The following is a 19713-nucleotide window of genomic DNA, read 5'->3' as shown; positions in this document are numbered from 1 at the left end:
GTAAAAATCCTGGCACTACCAGGGTCCTTAAAGAGGTCGTCTGCGTGTCTCACTCATCATTCCAGGTACCATTGGCAGATAGTGTGTGTCCCTGTGGGTAGAAGTTAATGTATTGAATAGGAAATCCTGCTCAAGGAGTTCCTTGTGGAGCTCTACATTATGAAAAGCTGTCGCTCACGCAAAGACCACTTGGTAGGAGGTTACGTACTCAGGAGGGAAATGACGAGCTGCGTATAGGTCGGGAGCCTTTGGTGTGGTGGGATCGATGTCATACATTTACCATAGGTCAGGTTACCCTAATGGCCCCCTTAGCCCACCAGAGTCCAACTGTGGTGACCCATGAGGTGAGGTGTCAACTGTATCATGTGGTGGTGACAATGGTTGAGGAGAATGAAGGGGGACTGGATGTGGTGGTGGAGGTGGTGTAGGAGGTGGTTGATAGGGAGGGTTAGTGGCTTTATACTTTCTTTCTGGGAGGAAGGGGTATATCTAGTGCCTCTTCAAAAGTCCTCTTTGGAGGTGGAGGAGAGGAAGGCAAAGCAAGAATCTGACCAGTTCCCACTTCATTTATATTTTTCACTGGTGAATGTCCATTTTTCTGAGTATGGGTTCGACAGGAGAAGTGGAAACCGATGATGTTCGAGTCTTTCAGCTCCAAAAGGTTTTGGTATCGAAGGTTTTGGTTTGTGATACTTTATTGGTGCCGATAGAGATGGGGTCGGCTGGCAGGTCGGTACCAAAGGTAGGGTTGGTGCCAAAGCACACGCTTGGTCCAAAGAGATCAATGCTGAAGGCTTGGCATTTGTAGTGATCTTTGGTGCTGGTGCTAAAAGTGAGACGTCAGAAAAAGTCTTTCAGATCAGAACTTATACAGAAAGGTGGTGGTGGTCAGGCGACGTCAATAGTGGGAGTGCTGGAGCCGAAGATTTTTTGGCAGCTCGGATAGAGGAGGAGGGAGGAGAAGGAGGAGGAGGAGGAGGAGGGGCAGGGGTCACTGTACTTGCGTGCTGGGCATATGGGACTCCTGCATCTCCATGTTTACCTCAACGTCGGAGCTGGAACTGTCCTCCATCGAGAAGGCCGCTTCATCCTCAATGGTTGGCTCTTCCTGGGCATGCTCTTCACCAAAGATGGCGGGAGTGTCATGTCTGGCCTTTTGTGACATTTCAAGACGAGCCCTCCGGTCCCATGGGGTTTTCTTTGACCGAAACGACTTACGCGCGTCGCAGTCAGCTTCCTTGTAGTTGGGTGAAAGGCACGGATTGCACATACGGTGTTGGTCAGCATGCAGGTATTTCACATGGCAGCGTGCAGGGATGTGGAATTCCTATAGCCCACAGCCCGGAACATATTGTTTGGGGTCAAGGGCAACACGTTTTCATGTGTATTTTGTCACTAGGACAAGTAGGCCCAGCCACCCACAGCACAAACCCTTTGTCTGCCAGTTTACAGTACCATATTATGGATCAGGGAAAGGCATTGCCTGCAATTAAGGTAATATTTGTGTCCATGTGTTAATGTTGTTCAAACTTGTATTCATGGTTCAATAATGCAAAGCCTTTATTACTAGGGTGAGCGTGCTCAGGAAATATTATAAGCTCAGACTGCACTACTCCAGTATAAAAATGTGTACACACATTTAAAATGTTTAGCAATATGAGGCTATGTATACTGCTCCCAGAATGCTCTCTGATTAGATGCAAATATTTGCAGAAGCTTAACAGCAAGATTGAAGATTCTTTGCTTTCAAAATAAAATGTTCACAAAAAAAAATGCAAAAACATTTTGCTAAACTACTGTCAAAATTTAGGTACCGTTTCTTTGAAGCATAATTTAGTAAAATGTGTTGATGTATGCTAGTATTTCCCCAAAATACTCATAATGGAAAATCAGTATAACCACTTTTAAATATTATGGGAAACATAAAAATAAACAAGCATTGGTAAGGCCAGTAGGTCTGATATTGTTTGTCAATACGTGACTTGTTTTGGCATGGTTTTTGTAAAGCCTTATTGGTGTGGGAGCTGCTGGGCCCTCACCATTATAACAAACATAGGCAAGAGCGAAAATAGTTTTGGTCTCAAAAAGCACACATTGCCACAGTAGTTCCTGGCACTGAACAAAACAAATGTGTGTGATGTGCTCCTTGTGAAAGAACAGAATACTGTCACTCACAGTGAAGCTAACCAATAGACAGAGAGAGAGAGCAACAGAATTTTAATAAACACAAAAGGTCATGGTTAACACCAGACCTAATTAGGGGCCCAATTATTAAATACAGTCTCAAAAGTGAACCCATGTCCTTGCACATATACGACTTTCATGAATTCACATGACTTTACAGAAGTAGGCCAAGAAATAGTACTCCTAGAAAATATATCTGAACTGCATTTTAGCAGGAGCAAATATGTAGGAGTAGATTTGCTCCATCGAAAATCTGTGTTTGCAAGTTCACTTTCCCCCCAACCATTTTTTCATCAACCCTGGAAGAAGTTTTAGGTTTGCTATTGTCAGGAGTACATTTCCAACCTTTCTCACTATGGGAAAAGATTAGAGAAGAGTTGGTGAAAACCCTTAAAACAGGCAAGTTGGTAGGTTTGCACAGGTTCAAAAGGGCATTCGAACCCTGGAACTGTTGCTTACCATTACCTTCAGCCCCAGAATGTAGATCGGCAGAAATGTGGCAACATAAGGGAATTACTAGTATTCAAACCCTACTATGGAAGGAGTCCTGGCATAATCAGAGGGAAACAGTCGGAACACCGCGGCCTCAGCCACACGTGTTTATATCGCAAGCGTAGCGCATATGCATGGTTAAGTCATATGCACGGCCTAGCTGCTGGCTTCAGCTCGGCGGAAGAGCAGGAAGAGGAAAGATCGGGACAAGGTGATGAGGTGAGTGGGGTTTTGGGGGGGGTAGTGGGGGGTAGTTTGGAGGGGTTGTGGTAGTCTTCAAGGCTTGGAGGGGGTCTGGAGTTTTAGGGCTCGGGCAGCGGACGGGGTGGGGGTTTTTTATTTGGGTTAGGGATAGTTTTGGGGGCTAGGGGGGTGTGGGTAGTTTTCAAGCCTGCGGGGTTTGGAGTTTTAGGGCTCAGGGCACGGGACAGGAAAGAGGCAGTTTATAGGCTAAGGGGGCAGTTGGACTGGGGCAGGGGCTAGGTGGGGGTAGATTTCAGAGGTGGGGGCTAGTTTTAGGGCTCAGGGAGGGGGGGCTAGTGTCGGAATACTATTTAGAGGGCTGAGTTTTAGGGCTCAGGGCAGGGGACAGCAAAGGGGCAGTTTTCAGGTTGAAAGGGCAGTTGAGCTGGGGCAGGGAGAAGTGAGGGGAAGGTTTTGGGGGTGGGCCTGGATTTAATGCTCAGGGAGGGGGGGCTGAGGTCGGAGTCGTTTTTATGGGCTGAGGGTGTCGAGTATAGCGATAGGGGGTCGGGAGGTTTATAGGGCTAGGACGGGAAAAATAGACCGTGGGAGGGCCAAATTTTATGGTTCAGGGCAGAGGGGCAGGAGTGTGATCTTTATCACACATGTCCCTTTACCAATCATGTGTTTACCACGAAATTGCATGGTAAAGACGTGTAGTAAAGACGTGGTTGTGGTTAAAGACCGCATGGTTCAGGCATGCGTGGTTGATGCATGCGTTGTTCCCTCACACAACCCAATAAGAGAGGCTATTTCAGAGCTTTTATATTGAGATTGCTGCCATAATATGTTGCCACATTACATGGAACAAAAGGGACAGGTGGATTTTGTTACAGGACAAGTAGATTTATGAAGCAACCTGCCCCATGGAAAAGTAGCTATTTTATTAAATTCCACACCCCTGAGCGTGGGCAGAATTTAAAGGGCGTGCGTTCCAACACCAGTGACACATCTTCGAAGGGGCTGGTAAGACGCTGAAGGTAACCTAGAAATGGTGGATGAGTTTTCCATAAGGAAATGAGAAACAATACCGCCGGGGGACAGTAAAGAATCGTAGAATCAAGCCGAACAGAGTCGAAGCAAAGGCACACACGTCCAAACCTGGCAACGCAGAGAAAACATCAACAATGTAGTCGATGCCCATGCACAATATCACCAAGAGAAGGAGTCACACAACCTTGTGACAAAAAACTTCTTGAAAGAAAAACCACTTGCACAACTCCGGATCCAACACTAGAGGGCAGGAGTATGCAGAGAAAGTGTATCTACAGCCACACATGCCATCGAACAAAACGCTTTGTGTTTGAGAATGTGAACACAGGGGTAGTGGGCAGCTATTACTCGCAATCCATGTGTTCATAATCAACAAAGGGAGAGGAGGTGCCAAAGAATAACCTGCTTAATTGATATTCATGAGGGAGGTAATTCTGGGACTCCTTGTGCCTGGTCATTTTGAAAAGCAATCTACTCATACACAGGTAGCTTCGCAAAACTATTGCCAGGTCGCCTAAAGTCACAAAGCAATTTCCACCTATTATTTGCCACCTGTTAGTACATCGGATAAAATATTATAAGACCATAGAAAGGTATTGTCAGGAGGTCAATCAGAATAAAGAGGAACATGATTCTTACAACTGGAAGAATGAAAACATCTATGACTAGGCAAAGGTATATTGCATGACTGGCACAACGTTAAAGAAGAACAGGTGTGAGCTAGAACAGAACATGGCTTCCAAGCGTAGAAACCTCATACCGGGTTTAAATGATAACTGCGTTAACAGCATACTACAAGAAACCCATGATGGAAGCAGCAGCTATTTTCACTCTAAAGAAAAAAGAAAGAAGGACCATCCTTCACAAAGGTTATCCAAAGAACTCCATGTTGAGAGGTAACTTATAAGAGCATCAGCGAGTAAATGGAGGCAAAAACTATCTACTTAGAAATTCTAAGAGCCATGTGGAAAGTGTACAAACTTTATATCTGATGCAAAGGGCTCATTCATCAAATCTGAACTGTAAAGGGTCAAATATTGCCTAAGCATGGCTATGAAACTGAAATCTCACACTGCTCCCTCCTTCAAGAAGTCAACGAATGCAGGGGAAACTGTAAAATTCTTGATTTTCTTCCACGACAAGACAAAGAATTAGACTGAACTATCTCTCAAACCTGGTACCTCGGGTTACCCCATGCCACCCTAACTCATAAATCCTCTGGTCTGGTCTTCTTTTTAAGTGGTTGAGGAGACAGAGCATTCAAAGATCATCATTTTGTATGTGATATTAGCAAAATTGTGAATTATATCAGTCTATGTCAAATTTTCTGACAAACCAATCTCCATGAAGCACAGCCAATTTGCAGACGCCCTTAAAACCAGTCACATCACTTCACTGCTCAAAAAATAAGAGAGTGGACCCAGAAGACCTGAATAATTTCTGATTGGTCTCTAATCTCCCTTTCCTAGTGAAAGTTCTGGAAAGTTGCATCACATATCAACAAATGGTTCTCATCAAAGGTAATTATCTCCCAAACAATCTACAATCAGGCTTCCTGGGACTGCCATGTAGCAAATAGTGGAAGACACTCTTTAAATACTCAATAAAGGAAAATCCGGTCTTATTCTTGTGGACTTAATGTTTGTGTGTGATACAGTCAACCGTAACAGTCTCCTGAAAAATGTAGAGCTATGGATAAGAATCTGCGACTAAACACTGAGATGTTTTCAAGTACGACCTGACGAACAGCTTCCATCAAATGAAACTACAAGCTCCCTATCAAACCTACCCCCCTTTAACAGGTAGGACCAAAAGGACCCGATTCTTTCCCTAACATTCTTCAATATACATATGGTACTCCTCGGTTTTCTTCAGCTCTCCAGCTATGATACACAGCTATGCTTAAGAGAGTTATCAAAATAGACAACTCTTCACAAGAATGTCATTCATGAATGTCTCACTATAACCTCAAGCTGAACCCGCTAAAAAACGAATTCCTCAACATCTTACCCCGACTTTCACTCCAGTTCAAGCTGGGCTGGATGCAACAAACTTAGTAGACTGCAAGTCAGTAATTCTGTGGAGTGCCACATCTGCGGCTTTATCCTTGACAAAACACTCAATATAAAGGCTCACATTTATGCACCAGAGAAAGCTGCTCCCCAGTAAATCAGAATCCTATGTGGAATGAAATCCATCATACCACAGGAGGTCCTGAAATCAGCAGCACACATCCTACTCCTCTCTAAAGTCATCCACAGCTTTCTCACTACTGTCCAGAATCCTGAAAATTCACCTCTCTGAAAGCAGCCCTGAAGGTGCGACCCATCTGATATCTGGAGCCAGCAGATCCGGTCATAACTCATCAATCCTGCTCTCTCTCTCTCAACTAGCTTCTCATAGAGTTGAGAAGTATAATAAGGATAGCCTGTATTGTTCACAAAAACTCTCTTCTCCTGGAAATTCGGATTTTCAAGACAGCAAGAAATCTCAAACGAGACTTCTCACCGAGTGGTTCCATAATCTGAAACTTTTTTCACCAATCTCTTAGCACAATCACTTCTTTTAACATCTTTAAAAAGACCTCAAAATGCTATTCTTTCAATGGCATTTCTAACTGAAAATGTCTACCAAAGGATTATCCTGCAGCTTGAATGCTATTAAAAGACTTAGGGCCTGATATAGATCTTGGCGGACAGGTTACTCCGTTACAACAGTGACAGATATCCTGTCCGCCGACATATAAATCCCATTATATCCTATAGGATTTATATTTCTTAGAAACCCGTCTGCCAAAATCTAAATCAAGCCCTAACTGTTAAACTGCTACAGACTCTTGATGTGCTTCTCTATTTTATCTACCTGAAACCGTGTTCCTGTTTACTGTTGTCTGTCTCGTACTGCCCCCTGCTTTCCTGGTGGGTCTGATTTCACCATACAGAGCTAAAAATAACTATAGGGCTAAATAAAAACGATTACCTATGTCAGTGGTTTTTACCCTGCGGTCCGAGGACCCCTCAGGGTCCACGAGGCCTGCTCTGGGGATCCGCAACTGTTTTACATAATTAAATAACATTAAAATTAATGAATTAAGGAATATACAAATAATGAAGCAATAATGTATATTTGAAAGCATTTTCTATATTTGATTGTGAATTACACAAAATATTTGACCATTCGTTTTTGTATTTTTGTGAATTGTTTTGAGGTTCAAATCATAGAAATTGCTTCAACGATAATGTGAGATATATGACAGTGGCAAATTTGAAGGTTGCTGGTGTATTCGAAATGTCAATAAAAAGATATATTATACAAAGAAAATCACAAAAAAGAAAACTGTCAGGGGGTCCCTACCTGCCACGAGCCGGGGGAGGACTTTAATCCGTGTTCGTTTCCGCCCCGACTGCAGGATGGACATGGTCCCTTTAAGACGGAGCGGACATTCCCGGAGGAGGGGACCCCGCCTCTGACATCACCGCCCGTCCACCAATCAGAAGCCTCGGTGCCGTTCATAGGACGGCGTCCGGAAGAACACGGCGCGACACAGACAGGAGAGGAGAAGTCGTCCCGAACAGTTACGGAGGTCTTTAGGAGCCAGGAGTTGGAGGAATTTGAAGCAGTGCCGCCGCAGGAGGAGAAGAGAGAAGATCCAGAGGCTTCGGCATTCCAGGAGCAGAGAAAGCCGGGAGGCCAACGAGACCACGCTCCGCCCCACCACACTTCTGGAGAAGTGTGGCACCACAAGGTACGGGCCAGATTAAGGGGGCTCGTGTTCTCACGGGGTAGGGAACAGGTAGGGGTGGGCGACGGTGGTCACAGGACGGTTGGGTGGGGTTTTTTTTTTTAGAGAGAAAGCGCACCTCCCCTACACGAGTACATGTTCGTACGGTAAAGGTTCCCTGGTGATCCCGTCACTTCCCCTCCCCCTCCTTTCATATACGGAACTCCCGATATTGGAAGTAACCCCCAGTTTCTGTTTCCTTTATACCCGAGAGACTCCTCTGGACCCCGGTCGCCTTCATGCCGGAAGCGTCCCTGGCTGACAAGGAGAACGACCAGACCGGACTACTCAGAGCTCCCCGAGAACTCCGACTTCTTCAGAGACTGTTCCTTGGGTGGTCTGCTTATTTCTTTGAGCTGGAACTCTGTAAATAAAAGCTCACATCCTTTGAAGCTACTGCTGTATCCTGGTCCTTATGTTACAGGGGATTGAGACCCCTCCATCCCTTCTTACAAAAACACAGAAATTTCTTAGGCTGGTGATCCTCTGCTTCCAATAATGACGTAGTGGGGGTCCCCAGATTCCAGTAACGTTTCAGTGGGGGTCCACAGTATCAAATGTTAAGAAACACGGATACAGGTCATCAGAATCAAGTGTACCATCAAGTGATGCTGATGAAAAATGAAAGTTAGCAATCAGGACCAGTGCGGTAAACGGAAGAGAAGAATCTGATCTGGTGGGTCAAGAAAGGCTACAAAGCATTACATCCATGTCTATTGAGAAAGCCTAGTGTTTGCTGGGAACAATAAAGGAATATCACAAATAATGTTTCAAGCAAAAAATGAACATCATTTGTCATAATAATTAATAATCCACTTGAGATCAAGGTGGGAATTCATACATTTGTCACAAGTTGCGTTACATTTCTAAAAAGGAGGACACAGCAGAAGCACAGTTTGGTAACAAAGTAATAGAATAATTTGGATGACCTGATCAATTACAAGCCTAGACAATCGCGGAGCAAACTAAGTCAGCAACAGAAACATTAATGCAAAATGAAGCAAGTAATAGTTGTTGCGCTAACTGACAAAACTGATGCATTCATATTGATGGTCAGTTAAAGATGAATTCGATTCGAAATGGTCTTGTAACAATGAGTGAATTACAGAAACATATGAAGAAACACTTTAAGAGAATTGGATTTCTGAAGAACAATCATCTACGAAAGTCACTAAATTGTACAATTCCAGTAACATAATAAAATCCAGTTGATCCTCTGTTATGCCCAAAAATCTATATAAATGAAGTTATGTTTTGATTAATATGTCAATTACTATTTGCAATACATATCTACACTTGTGAAAGGCAGCTTTTGACTACACAAAGCCCTTTTGTGCATTCACAGGGTTTTTGTGACACAAGAGCATCATGTAGTGAAATATCCTGCCAAGTCAGCTCCTGCTTGCAATGAAAATGCGAGCCTGAAACTGGCGGAGCACTTGATGTATCCTGCGCTGCATTTGGCTAATATAAAACCAGAACACTTTCCCGAAAGCAGGTCGTGGGGCATCAAATAGTGTTTTATGGAGGAAAAAGATTGTTAATTTGAATGTATTTAACTTGGTGATTGGCTGGTTTTTATTTCGTTTGCCAGCCTCCCCAAGGCTTAGCAACTTAAAAAACGAATTTTCCAAAAGGCCAGGAATTTTGTTGCACTGAAACAGCCAAAATAATGGATTGAGGATGGGAATAAAAATGTTTGAATATGAAAAGCATCGTTAGAGGTTATGTCCGCTTTATTTGGCCAGAATTTTGAGGAAGGACGAGAATTATAAAGGCGATAATGCTGCGCACACAAAAGGAGATGAAGTACTCAAGTTAAATAATACAAAATTAAAAAAAGAAGTCTCAAAGTCCCAGGCCATTGTGCCAATAATTAAATCCTTATGTTGAACCTTAGCTGGGTCTTTTACATGGCAATTGGAGATGCAAGAGGGTTCAAATAGCAATATAACAAGAAATAGCAACACTGATAGTAGCTAGTCAAAAAACAGAGAATTATAGTCAAAACGGCTAAAGAGAACATTGTCAAACAAACTTAAATCTGGTTGTTATCTACTGCTTAAATGGCCAACACTCAATTCCTGCTCATCGCTACTGCGACTGACATGTACCAAGGAATTGAGGTGTTTGAGTATAAAACATCCTGCACACTGTGCTGAAAGACAGCTTACTGCAGATACTTCCACCACAATGGTTGTGCAAGCAAGGCTGAACTCAAACATCAGCCCATATTGATAACATCTGATTTTCAAATGGCAGAGGTGCATTCAATCTATGTGTAGCATGTTTTAAAGGCAGACTGTGATTTGCAAGTACTTGCGTTGATCTAGAAGTGTCTGTCCTTTTTCAGAAGTTATATGTTTGCGCAAGTTTCTGAAACCTGCAGATGTTAATTTGAACAGCATGGACATATGGTGTGCTAGGCGCATGCTACGGTAGAATTAAACAGAATTCACCTATAGATTTCAAGGTTTCGTGGATTTCCTTCATCACATTATTGTAAAGCTCTTCCTGCCATTGCTGTAAAAGCTTCCATTCCTCTTCAGAGAAGCAAGCAGCAACATCACAAAATGTAAGAGGTCCCTGAAAAACAAAATGTTACATCAACAACTGATAAACTTCACAAAATGCATCGTGATACGGAGATACAGTGACAAATCTCATACTTAACACGTTAGAGCAGAACAGGCATGTCTCTCTAAAAGTACGTAGTTGCCTCATGATGAACAAGCATTAAGGAACCAACAACTTACTATCAGTACAAACTAAACATTTGCATGCCTCTGAACGTAGTGAACAACATTGCTTCATAGTTTTTAAGAGCATTCTAGAGCGGATTAGGGAGGGGGTGGGGGTTAATCTGCCATCAGGTCACCACCGTTGAGTTATCAGGTGACTCACCCAATATAGGCAGGCCTGCTGATTCTCCCTGTCCAGGTCTGCCATGTGAAGTAAGGAGGACACAAGAAGACAAAATCGACAAAGCCTCGCTGCTCACAAAGGCCATTTGATCTCAGAGACACACCAATACTTGAAGGGGATCTTTCTAAGAAACGTAAAAAAACAAGCAAGCTCTGGCGAAGCCAAAGGTCAATCCTTTCAAAGGCATACCCAACATTTTGGCAAATGCTGTCCCATATCAGCATTGGGAAAGCCACTACGCCTTGCCTATTGAACCTGCTTACATTGGCAATGCGTTTCAGTGATGCTGCCCATTATCCCCAATGCTGTGCATATAGCTAAAGAAGAACAATAAAAGCCTTTAACGCAAGACACTGCGTCTTTTTTTAGGCATGGGACCACATATGTGTGCACCCACAAAATAACACTGCACTTTTTTTAATTTTTATTTATTGATCTGAGTTGGATCGGTAAATTAAAAAAAAGAGCAAAAGCTTTTTATTTTGAAAGCGGGTGGGAAAAGCAATATGGAAGGGCCGAGTCAACACAAGGGGTGGGAGAATGGAAGAAATACAAGTACTTGGGGGTAGGGAGTGAAGCACATGGGTGAGAATGCACTGCAAGATGAGAAGCAAACAAGGGCGAAGCATCACAGAGCGGATAGGGTAGAAGCTCACGGGGGAGACAGAGCAACATGGATTATGGAACAGGGAAGATAAGCACACTAGGGAGACAACTGGAAGACACATACACTCTTGTGGAGTGGTTAAGACAAAAGAAAAAAAGTTGTTCAGTGAGCAGTTGAAGGACACAAGTATATTAGCAATGTTCTTGGGGAGGGACAGACAGAAAATGGACAAGGCAAGCCACTGAATAAGATCAGGGCAAATGAGTGACGGTAAGTCAACTAGAGGTAAGCAATCGGAAGGCTGCAAGCCCCTCTATATTCTTGGTAAGCTCTCAATGTGTCTTTTGCAACCTGGTAGTATTCGATCTAAAAAAAAGCTCCTGTGTTGATGTGTAAAAGCACTAGCAAAATCAAACAAAAAAGCAGTTACCACTTAGATATGTATGCAGCATGATACAACAGCCAATTTTCTCATATTTATTACTGTTGCAAGATGGCGGCCACCAATCTTGAGCAATAAGTTATAAAATATATACACAATCTTCAATAAAAAGAAAAAAAGTCCAGAGGCAAAAGCAGCTTCAGGGTCCGCCAAAATCAACAAAACAAAAAAACCGGGAAAGCGCTGCTTTTCAATCAGTGCTGGAGTGGGGGATTAAACAGAGGTGAAGTTTTATGTCAACACAGGATCAGGAGGTGCAGGGGGTTGTAAAATAAAAGGCGGGATGGGCAAGGACGAACTGGGAGTAGCAATGCAGAAAGTGTGGTGGTGGGTATTTGAGCGGAGAAGGGTTACAACAAGAAAAATAAACTAGTTCCCTGAATGTGAGCAGTGGAATGATGCAAGCCATCCAATCAAAATGTTGAGGGGTGGCAGCATCGTTTTTGGCCTGCTTGCTGCACAGAAGATGAGATAAAATGAAGGCGTAAGGCAGGGGAACGCTGGGCCATGTGTCAATGATAAAGGAGATAGCAGGCCCCTGGGGCATAGGAAGAAGATTGAAGCCTCCTTATCTGATGAAGGTTGCTGGGGGAGTGCAGCCATGAATGTAGATAAACTGCCTATTATCACGGGATCCACAGTAGGTGCTCCCACACAGAAGGGGCAGGTGTACCCAAAGTCTGTGCCTAACTGCAGTGAAAGGATAGGTGAGGCGGTAAGCAGGGGCCAAGGAGGAGCTGCAAAGGTGAGCAGGCATATTGTCTCCCTGCCGGCATGAATGAGTGAAGTATGGTCAGCAGGGCACCAAAGTGCACTCCTCCAGCCACTAAAAAAAGAAAGCAGGATCTGGGAAAGTGAAGGCTTCTTTGAAGCGAGCTCTTTACCTATAAAAACAAGCATCTGCAATGCAATAGCTCTTGCATTTATGTGAGTTTGAGTTATTGGCATTGTAAACGAGTATGCCTTTTGTTTATGTTTTGGTTTTTGGTTTTTAACCCCTTGAGTGCCCCGCCCTTTCCACGCCCTGTGCCGGGCGTTTCATTAGCGGGCGGGTCTCATGACGAGATAGTCTCGTCATGGGCACAGCGCAACCGCGGCCCATGACGAGACCATCTCGTCATGGGCACTCAAGAGGTTAAAACATAAATAAAAGGTATTGTCATTTACAATGTCAATAGCATAAACATTTGCAAATGTGAGACCTATTGCATTCCAAATGCTTAAAGGCAACGCGGAGTTGCCCCCTTCTGTCTCCCATGGCCCCTGAAGAGCTCCCCGTTTGCTGTGAGTTAAATAAACAAGCTGTGGTCACAACTGCCCACAAGACAACCTCTCACTCTCCTGCAGTAAGAGAAACTCATTAAAGAAAATAGTGCTTACAGACTAAAGAAAACTTACAGTGTAACAACCAAAGTAAAAGGGCCTTTCCTCATGGGAGGTTACAAAGGAAGACAAGGTGGTACTGAACAGCCACTACCAAGCCTAATAAAAAATCAGAAGCCAACATTTAAGAAGGACAATGACACAAGTCAATGACAAATATGGGCGGAGAGTGGCCAGGGCTTCAAGTACATACTCCGATACAGAATGCCTTGGAGAGCAGCCCATGCGCTGCCCAGGCTCGACCTAAAAATTGCAAGACCATCGAGACTGCCTGTATTCAGGCCCAGCTTCACCACAAGCCCACACTCATCTACTCAGCACCTGGATACCCTCACGGGTGAAAAGCAGCACTCTACAAATCCACCTTACCTAACAGAAAGAGAACAAGAATGTCATGAAACAATTGCCATACATGAGGATACACATGAAACTTTGGGCACTCTTGAACACAATTTTATAGATTAGGATTTGAAAGGTTGAACCTACTATACACGAAGATACAGGCCAAAGAGGGGTTAAAGGGGGAAGAATGGGAACTGATTAGAAGACCTACGGTATCCGACAATACTAAGATGTGGACTGTAATCTTCTATTTCTATGCTAGTGTCTACTTTGAGAAATCAGTGGCCATTCTCAAATATACACATATCATTAGGACAGCACATCTCGATTTTGGAGACCTAGCAGGCCTCGAAAAATGTAGTTACTCAGAATTTATATAAGGGCAAACTATTTTTAGGGCCTACTGGCGAGCGATTAAGCTAGATATGAAGAGATGTCCTTTTCATTCATAAGGTGAATGAGCAATAAAGATGCATTTAAATCTTGTTTTTATCTAGTTACATTTGCTGTGGGTTCAAGATAGATAGATGTCAAATGTGAACTTGTGCCTCCTTACAAATTGCTGCTTATTTTACCCTGGACATTGGTGTTTACTTTTCTTTCTCTGACTGCACAGTTTGAGGATTTTATAAAACGGAACTGTCCGAAAATCGTCCAGGAGAAGCGTGAAATGAAAGGCTGTCGGAATTCAGATGCATTCTAAAACACAACATTTAAATAGCTTGTAAAAGAACAGCTGTACAAATAATTTAAAATCTATCAGAAGTTAGGAAAGCAAATTTTTTTTATAAATTGGAAGCAAAGATTTTAATAGGATAAAAAAAAAACAGAACACATTACTTGGTGATGTACAAATGATAAATGTTTTTGCTGAAACCCGATTTCTGCACATTATTGTTAGTATGCTACATACCATCATAAGTAAACTGCATGTCAGTGGGAATGTCTGTCGTCATTTCAATAGAAAATATGCTGTCTGTAAATGACAGTGCACTACCACATCATGCTTTAGGAATATACTTATTAAAAGTGAGAGTTTTTCAAAAGGACCTGAAAACCATCCCCGCCGCCACTTCGATGACAATGCAATTAGTAAGGTAAGGCAAGTCAGGAGTCATGTGTACCCTATATGAGTGCTACATAATTATTATAAACAAAACAGGGAGCGACCCACTAGCCAACAGACAGGGTACCACTAGTAAGTATTAAGAGAAAACTCTCTTGGATAAGCGTAGAAAACTACCTATGATCAAGTATACGATCAGCCAAACTCGCGACCAAATATACACTGTTATGTCACACATAAAGATGCATCCAAATGAATAGACACACAAATTTGAACCCAAAAAGCAACTATATATCACACAAAGATAAGAAACTCAATCGGGGTTTATTAAAAATAATTTAAAATAGCAATAAAAAAGTGACACTAATGAAATACATAAATTCACAATTAAAAAACATTTAAAAACATCATGAGAGACAAAGAAATATTTGTGAAACACTTAAATTCATCCAAAAAAGGTTATTCCCAACAGGAATCAAATATATAAAACACCATCAGTCTATTCGTTCGTGGTTGCATTAGACATGAGGCTGTTCCTGGATATAACCCAATATAGAGGTTCAGGCGTCGACGCGTTTCGGTGGTAGAAAATTATAGAAGTACCACCTTCATCAAGACATATACAATGCTTGTCTCTCTCTCTCAACAGAAATCATGATTTGTAGGATGATGCTCACTATAGGACTATGTTCATTGTATGTTTTTGTTTTAATTAGGGTGTATCAAATTTTAATCTGTTAATCGGTCGCTGTTTAAGAAAGAACACAAAGAAAAAAAGAAACAAGAGCACTTTGAAATGAAGCCCAGATGGGAGGAAAAGGTACTTGTATACACACGAGTACTCGCGTGGAGAGCTCAAACACAAAGAAAAATCTAGCTCCTAAAACAGGAGCAGTGGATGGACACAAGGACTTGGTCCATGCTCTGGGGAGGACTAAACACGCAACAGGAAGCATGACGTATGCATGCCATGGACAAATGGGGACAAAGGATATGAGACAGAGGATGGAGCAAGCAAATGGTAAGCCTATGGCCGGGCTGCAGCCCACAGACTAAACACAACACATCTCTTCAAGACAGCGCATGCACTGTCTAGCCGAGACCTAAATACAAAAGGCAGCTGCGATTTACCCCAGGCTATTAGTGGCCTCTTGGAGGGACATGTCCTCCACGCCGTTTGCTCTGAAAAGATAATGAGGAGGACGTAGCAAAGAGTTAAGATAATACGTTTTGTCAACTTGATGACAAACAAATATATTGAGAATAAATCAATATCCAGTTGGTCAGTATGCTAACAGAGGAATGACGCATTCTGCAAGACATGCTGATGCCATCTTTACATCTTTCCATTGTGGCTGTAGTCTCATAGGCCAGGGTCGGGACACACATGCTACCACTTCTACTGATCTTAATAAAGAGTATTACATTTTCTTCAATCTTTTGTTTAATTACCGTAGTAAAATCTGACAGTCCAATTTGAAAGAAAGTACTGTTTACAGGTGACATATAAGAACTACCCCTGTTCAGCCATTAATGTGCCACAAAGAAATACAAATGCATTTAGTGTCTTATTGTGTGCTTTATACTCACAAAGCGGCTAACTAAATTAGAATGCACTGAAAAATGCTACTTGTTTTGAGGTAGGGATGAGGCTCCATGTGAAGGTATTGTCCGATTCTAATGGCTGCCAAGGCAACAAAACCCACTATTCCATGGACTGGTGCTGATGTTTACTTTGCCAATGCTCAGGTTTCTAGTCTGACCTCACTCTCATCTTCCTGCACTACATTGGAGGACCTATGAGATTATCCCTGTGCACAATTTAGACCTCCTTCTTGGTGGGCCTACTCTGTAACCCCTTAGGGCAAGTGTGCTTCTGCACATGTTCCCTTATTGGAAGCTGTTAAATGGGATTTCGTCATTTGTATCCAAACAACCCTTTGTAGTTCAGAGATTCTCAGCATTCTGTATTACAGAAGAGAATAAACAAGGCATCATCAGCTTAAACCATGGTGAATTTCACCATGTGGTTTTCCAGCACATTTTATTTACAATAGGACGCCTTGATGCCTACATGATCAAGAGCAGAAAACTGAGTTTTAATTCGTCTGCTGGGGTGAAACACTTTCATATGAGTAAAGTCTATATTAAAAAAATAGTACTATAGGAAATACTCAATTGTAATCAAGGAGTGTACAAAGATCAGTGAGCATAGATCGCTGCTTGACAATATTGCACAAGATCTGCATGGCTGAACCTAATGTACGTACAAAACAGCGTTTCCCAAGGAAAACCAATGCCCAATTAGACCAGGAACGAGGAAGTTTCCCTTACTACCCTTTCTTTATCTCCCAGCTTAGTTACAGTTTTGTCCTACCACTTCCTTCGGACACTGTGAAGGTGTGACAATAAAATAGGAAAAGAAGGTGAGGACTTTGCTGGTTTACCCTACCCACTCCTGTCCACCATTCATACTCTTCAACGATCCCCTCCTCCCCTGTTATTTTACCGACAAACAATGAGATTAGAAGACAGGATGAGGCAGAATATTAATAATACTGCATGGGAGACGTTCTTGCTAGTAAAACGTCCCTACTGCTTCACAGCATATTCAAACTACGTCTTCACTTCTCCATCCTTTTCCACGTATACTAAATTAGAAAGATATGGTGGGGCCAGTTAAGAATCTTCAATATCCAGGAGAGAGGGGGATGCAAAGTTGTGTTCTAAGATGTAAGGGAAGCAGAACACAGTAGTAAGTATTGCCCTGTTTTATTCTTTGCCCTCACTGGTACATTGTCGGTCTTCTTCTTTAGAATCTTGTCACACATTGTGCTGTCCCTACACTCTGCAACTATTGTCTCCTTCTCTGTTCTTCAATTCCTGTCCTATACTTGGGACAGGAAGCAATGTCTGGTGTATCAGCTATAGGCAGAGGAGGATTCATTTTTGATGGGCAATAGTCAGAATCACTGGAAATATGCGGCAATGGAAAAACACATTATAGGACAGGATTAAGTAAATTATGAGGAAAGAAAAGCCAAATTACGAGGCTTGGGGAGGAACATTTATTGACAGTATGATTTTGATTTAATGTATATTAACACTGTCTGAGTAAAGGTTTCATCTCATTAGTACCAGTTAAACAGCCGAATACAGCAATCGGCAACGGAATGGTGACAAGTTAACTTTTACAAAGGGTCTGCCGCTGCAGGGGGCAATGTATGGCACCTTTTAAATAACTTTTGCTTCAATTGAGCTGATTTTCTTAAAGCAGCAGATGGTGAGTTTTGAAGCAAGTGTGGTACATCCAAATTAAGCAGAAAACACAGCAGCTGTAGAATCACATATTTCCAGTGGCCCTGGTTATAGTGTCCTAATCACGACATGACATACAGGACTGCTCCCCCTCTCTATCCCAACTAAACTAAGATTACGCTTACTTCTTTCCACCAATTATACTTAAGACAAATTAGGCTGGACAGAATGGCGTCGGAATGTTGAGGTATTCACAGCTCCATAGGGGCTTCGTCTGAACTGGCAATGCCTGAATACATTATTATTTCAATTAAACTTCTGAAAGGAGTGTGTTTCCCAATCAAGAGCAAATAAACAACTCTGCACATCATTTTATTTGTTCTTTAAAGTCATAACATACTGTAGACCAGGGTCTCCAACCTTTTCTGTAAAAGAGCTATTTATGTTCAATGAAAACCATTCTGAGCTACTATTATTATTAGAGTTGCAAGGAACCACATAAAAAAGACCTCATTAGTGGCCACCCTATGCAAGATTACCAGCAATGATCACCTCAGTACATTAGGCCTGTTTGCCAGTACTAATGTAAACAAGCGCACCCGCCTTGCGCTGAAAGAGGAGGAGGCAGCAGGGGGAGGGGAGAGAGGAAGGGGCCTGCACCGGTTTGCCTTGCGGGAGCGAGCTTTGAAACCATCTGTTAATTACAAACAGATGGTTTCAAAGCTCGCTCCCGCAAGGGAATCGCCAAACGTGCACGCGTTGCCATTCAAAGCAATGCAATGCGTGCACGTTTTTGGCCTCAAAACCGAATCGATTTCTAAAGGTCTCCTCCTATGCAGCGCATGCGCGCTGCGTAGGCAAGACCTAAAAGATTTTGTCAGTTTGGAATGCCATTACATGGATAATACATAACAGCCACAGACACAGTGTCCCTGGCACCAAAGTAATTATATTAGTAGTAAGTCTTCAAACCGCCACAAGATTTATCACTACAATATCAGTTTCAAATATATTTTTTAATTGAATTTTTATTTCCCAAACATCAGCATTTATGTCTTGAATACACACTTTTCAATTTTGGTATACACACATTAATTCAGCCCAGTAAAAAATGTAATTTAGGAGGCTGGGATGCACGCAGGAGAGTTACTTACAGGTAGCGGGAAAGCTACTAGTATCTCACGAGTTACCTGCTGGAGAAGTCTACTGGAGGCATTTTTAGTTTGGGCTTGATGTTTTTTTTCTCTTCACAAAAAAGTATCATGTTTTCTAATCAGGTTTTCATACGTAGAGTCATATTTTCTTTTTTAGTGAGGAAAGTTCAAATTTTTGGGCGTTGTTTCAAAGAAAAGTTCACGTTTTTGTCAGTATGAGAAAATCCTTAATATAAAACAGAACTCAATTGTGACCATGCCTCGAGACATTCAAAATCAGAACTTCAGATGCTTGCATGATCCAAAATTAAACACATATGTAAATATTCTAGTCTCAAAACCCCAAAGTCCAAAGGCAGGCTGTTAGGAAACCATTATATATTATACTATTAAGGACTAATTTATGTATTTAGGTCTTACTTGTTTTATGTATTTGCTTTATTTTTTTATGTAGTGCAGCTTAAACAAGTTAGTATCCAGGCACTGCAAAGATATCCAAATGCTGAGAAAGATATCCCTTAAACAGAACAATATAAACACTTGACAAACTGAATCAAAACCATGGAGGATAATTAGATTGATGAAGATATTATAGGAACATCCAAGGCAGACTTCAGAAATAGCAGATGGTACTAGAAAGACTCTGAAAAAACGTAGGGATTGAATAATTGGAATGGAGAAAAATCCTGTTAACTCAAAGACCCTGATTTTTGTTTTAATCCGTTTTTTGACATTTCATATTGAGCAGTAAGAGCAGAACTATAATAGTATACATGATACAACTGCAGTAGCGACCCCATGGTTTTGGGATGACTATAAATCTATTGAGCATACGGAGTGCCA

General features: G+C 42.2%; 1 protein-coding gene across 1 annotated transcript in view; it reads right to left on the bottom strand.

Moving 5' to 3' along the window:
* LOC146861707 (uncharacterized) overlaps positions 1-19713 on the bottom strand; it is a 383712-nt gene that overhangs the window by 318010 nt on the left and 45989 nt on the right. The window contains exon 2 of the mRNA XM_085646055.1: positions 10153-10279. Coding sequence (XP_085502181.1) covers positions 10153-10279 — 127 coding nt within the window. The remainder of the gene's footprint in view (positions 1-10152; positions 10280-19713) is intronic.

This window comes from Triturus cristatus, chromosome 3_1 (assembly GCF_964204655.1).
Source record: "Triturus cristatus chromosome 3_1, aTriCri1.1, whole genome shotgun sequence".
NCBI lineage: Eukaryota > Metazoa > Chordata > Amphibia > Caudata > Salamandridae > Triturus > Triturus cristatus.
This window is presented reverse-complemented; position numbering and strand designations above follow the sequence as displayed.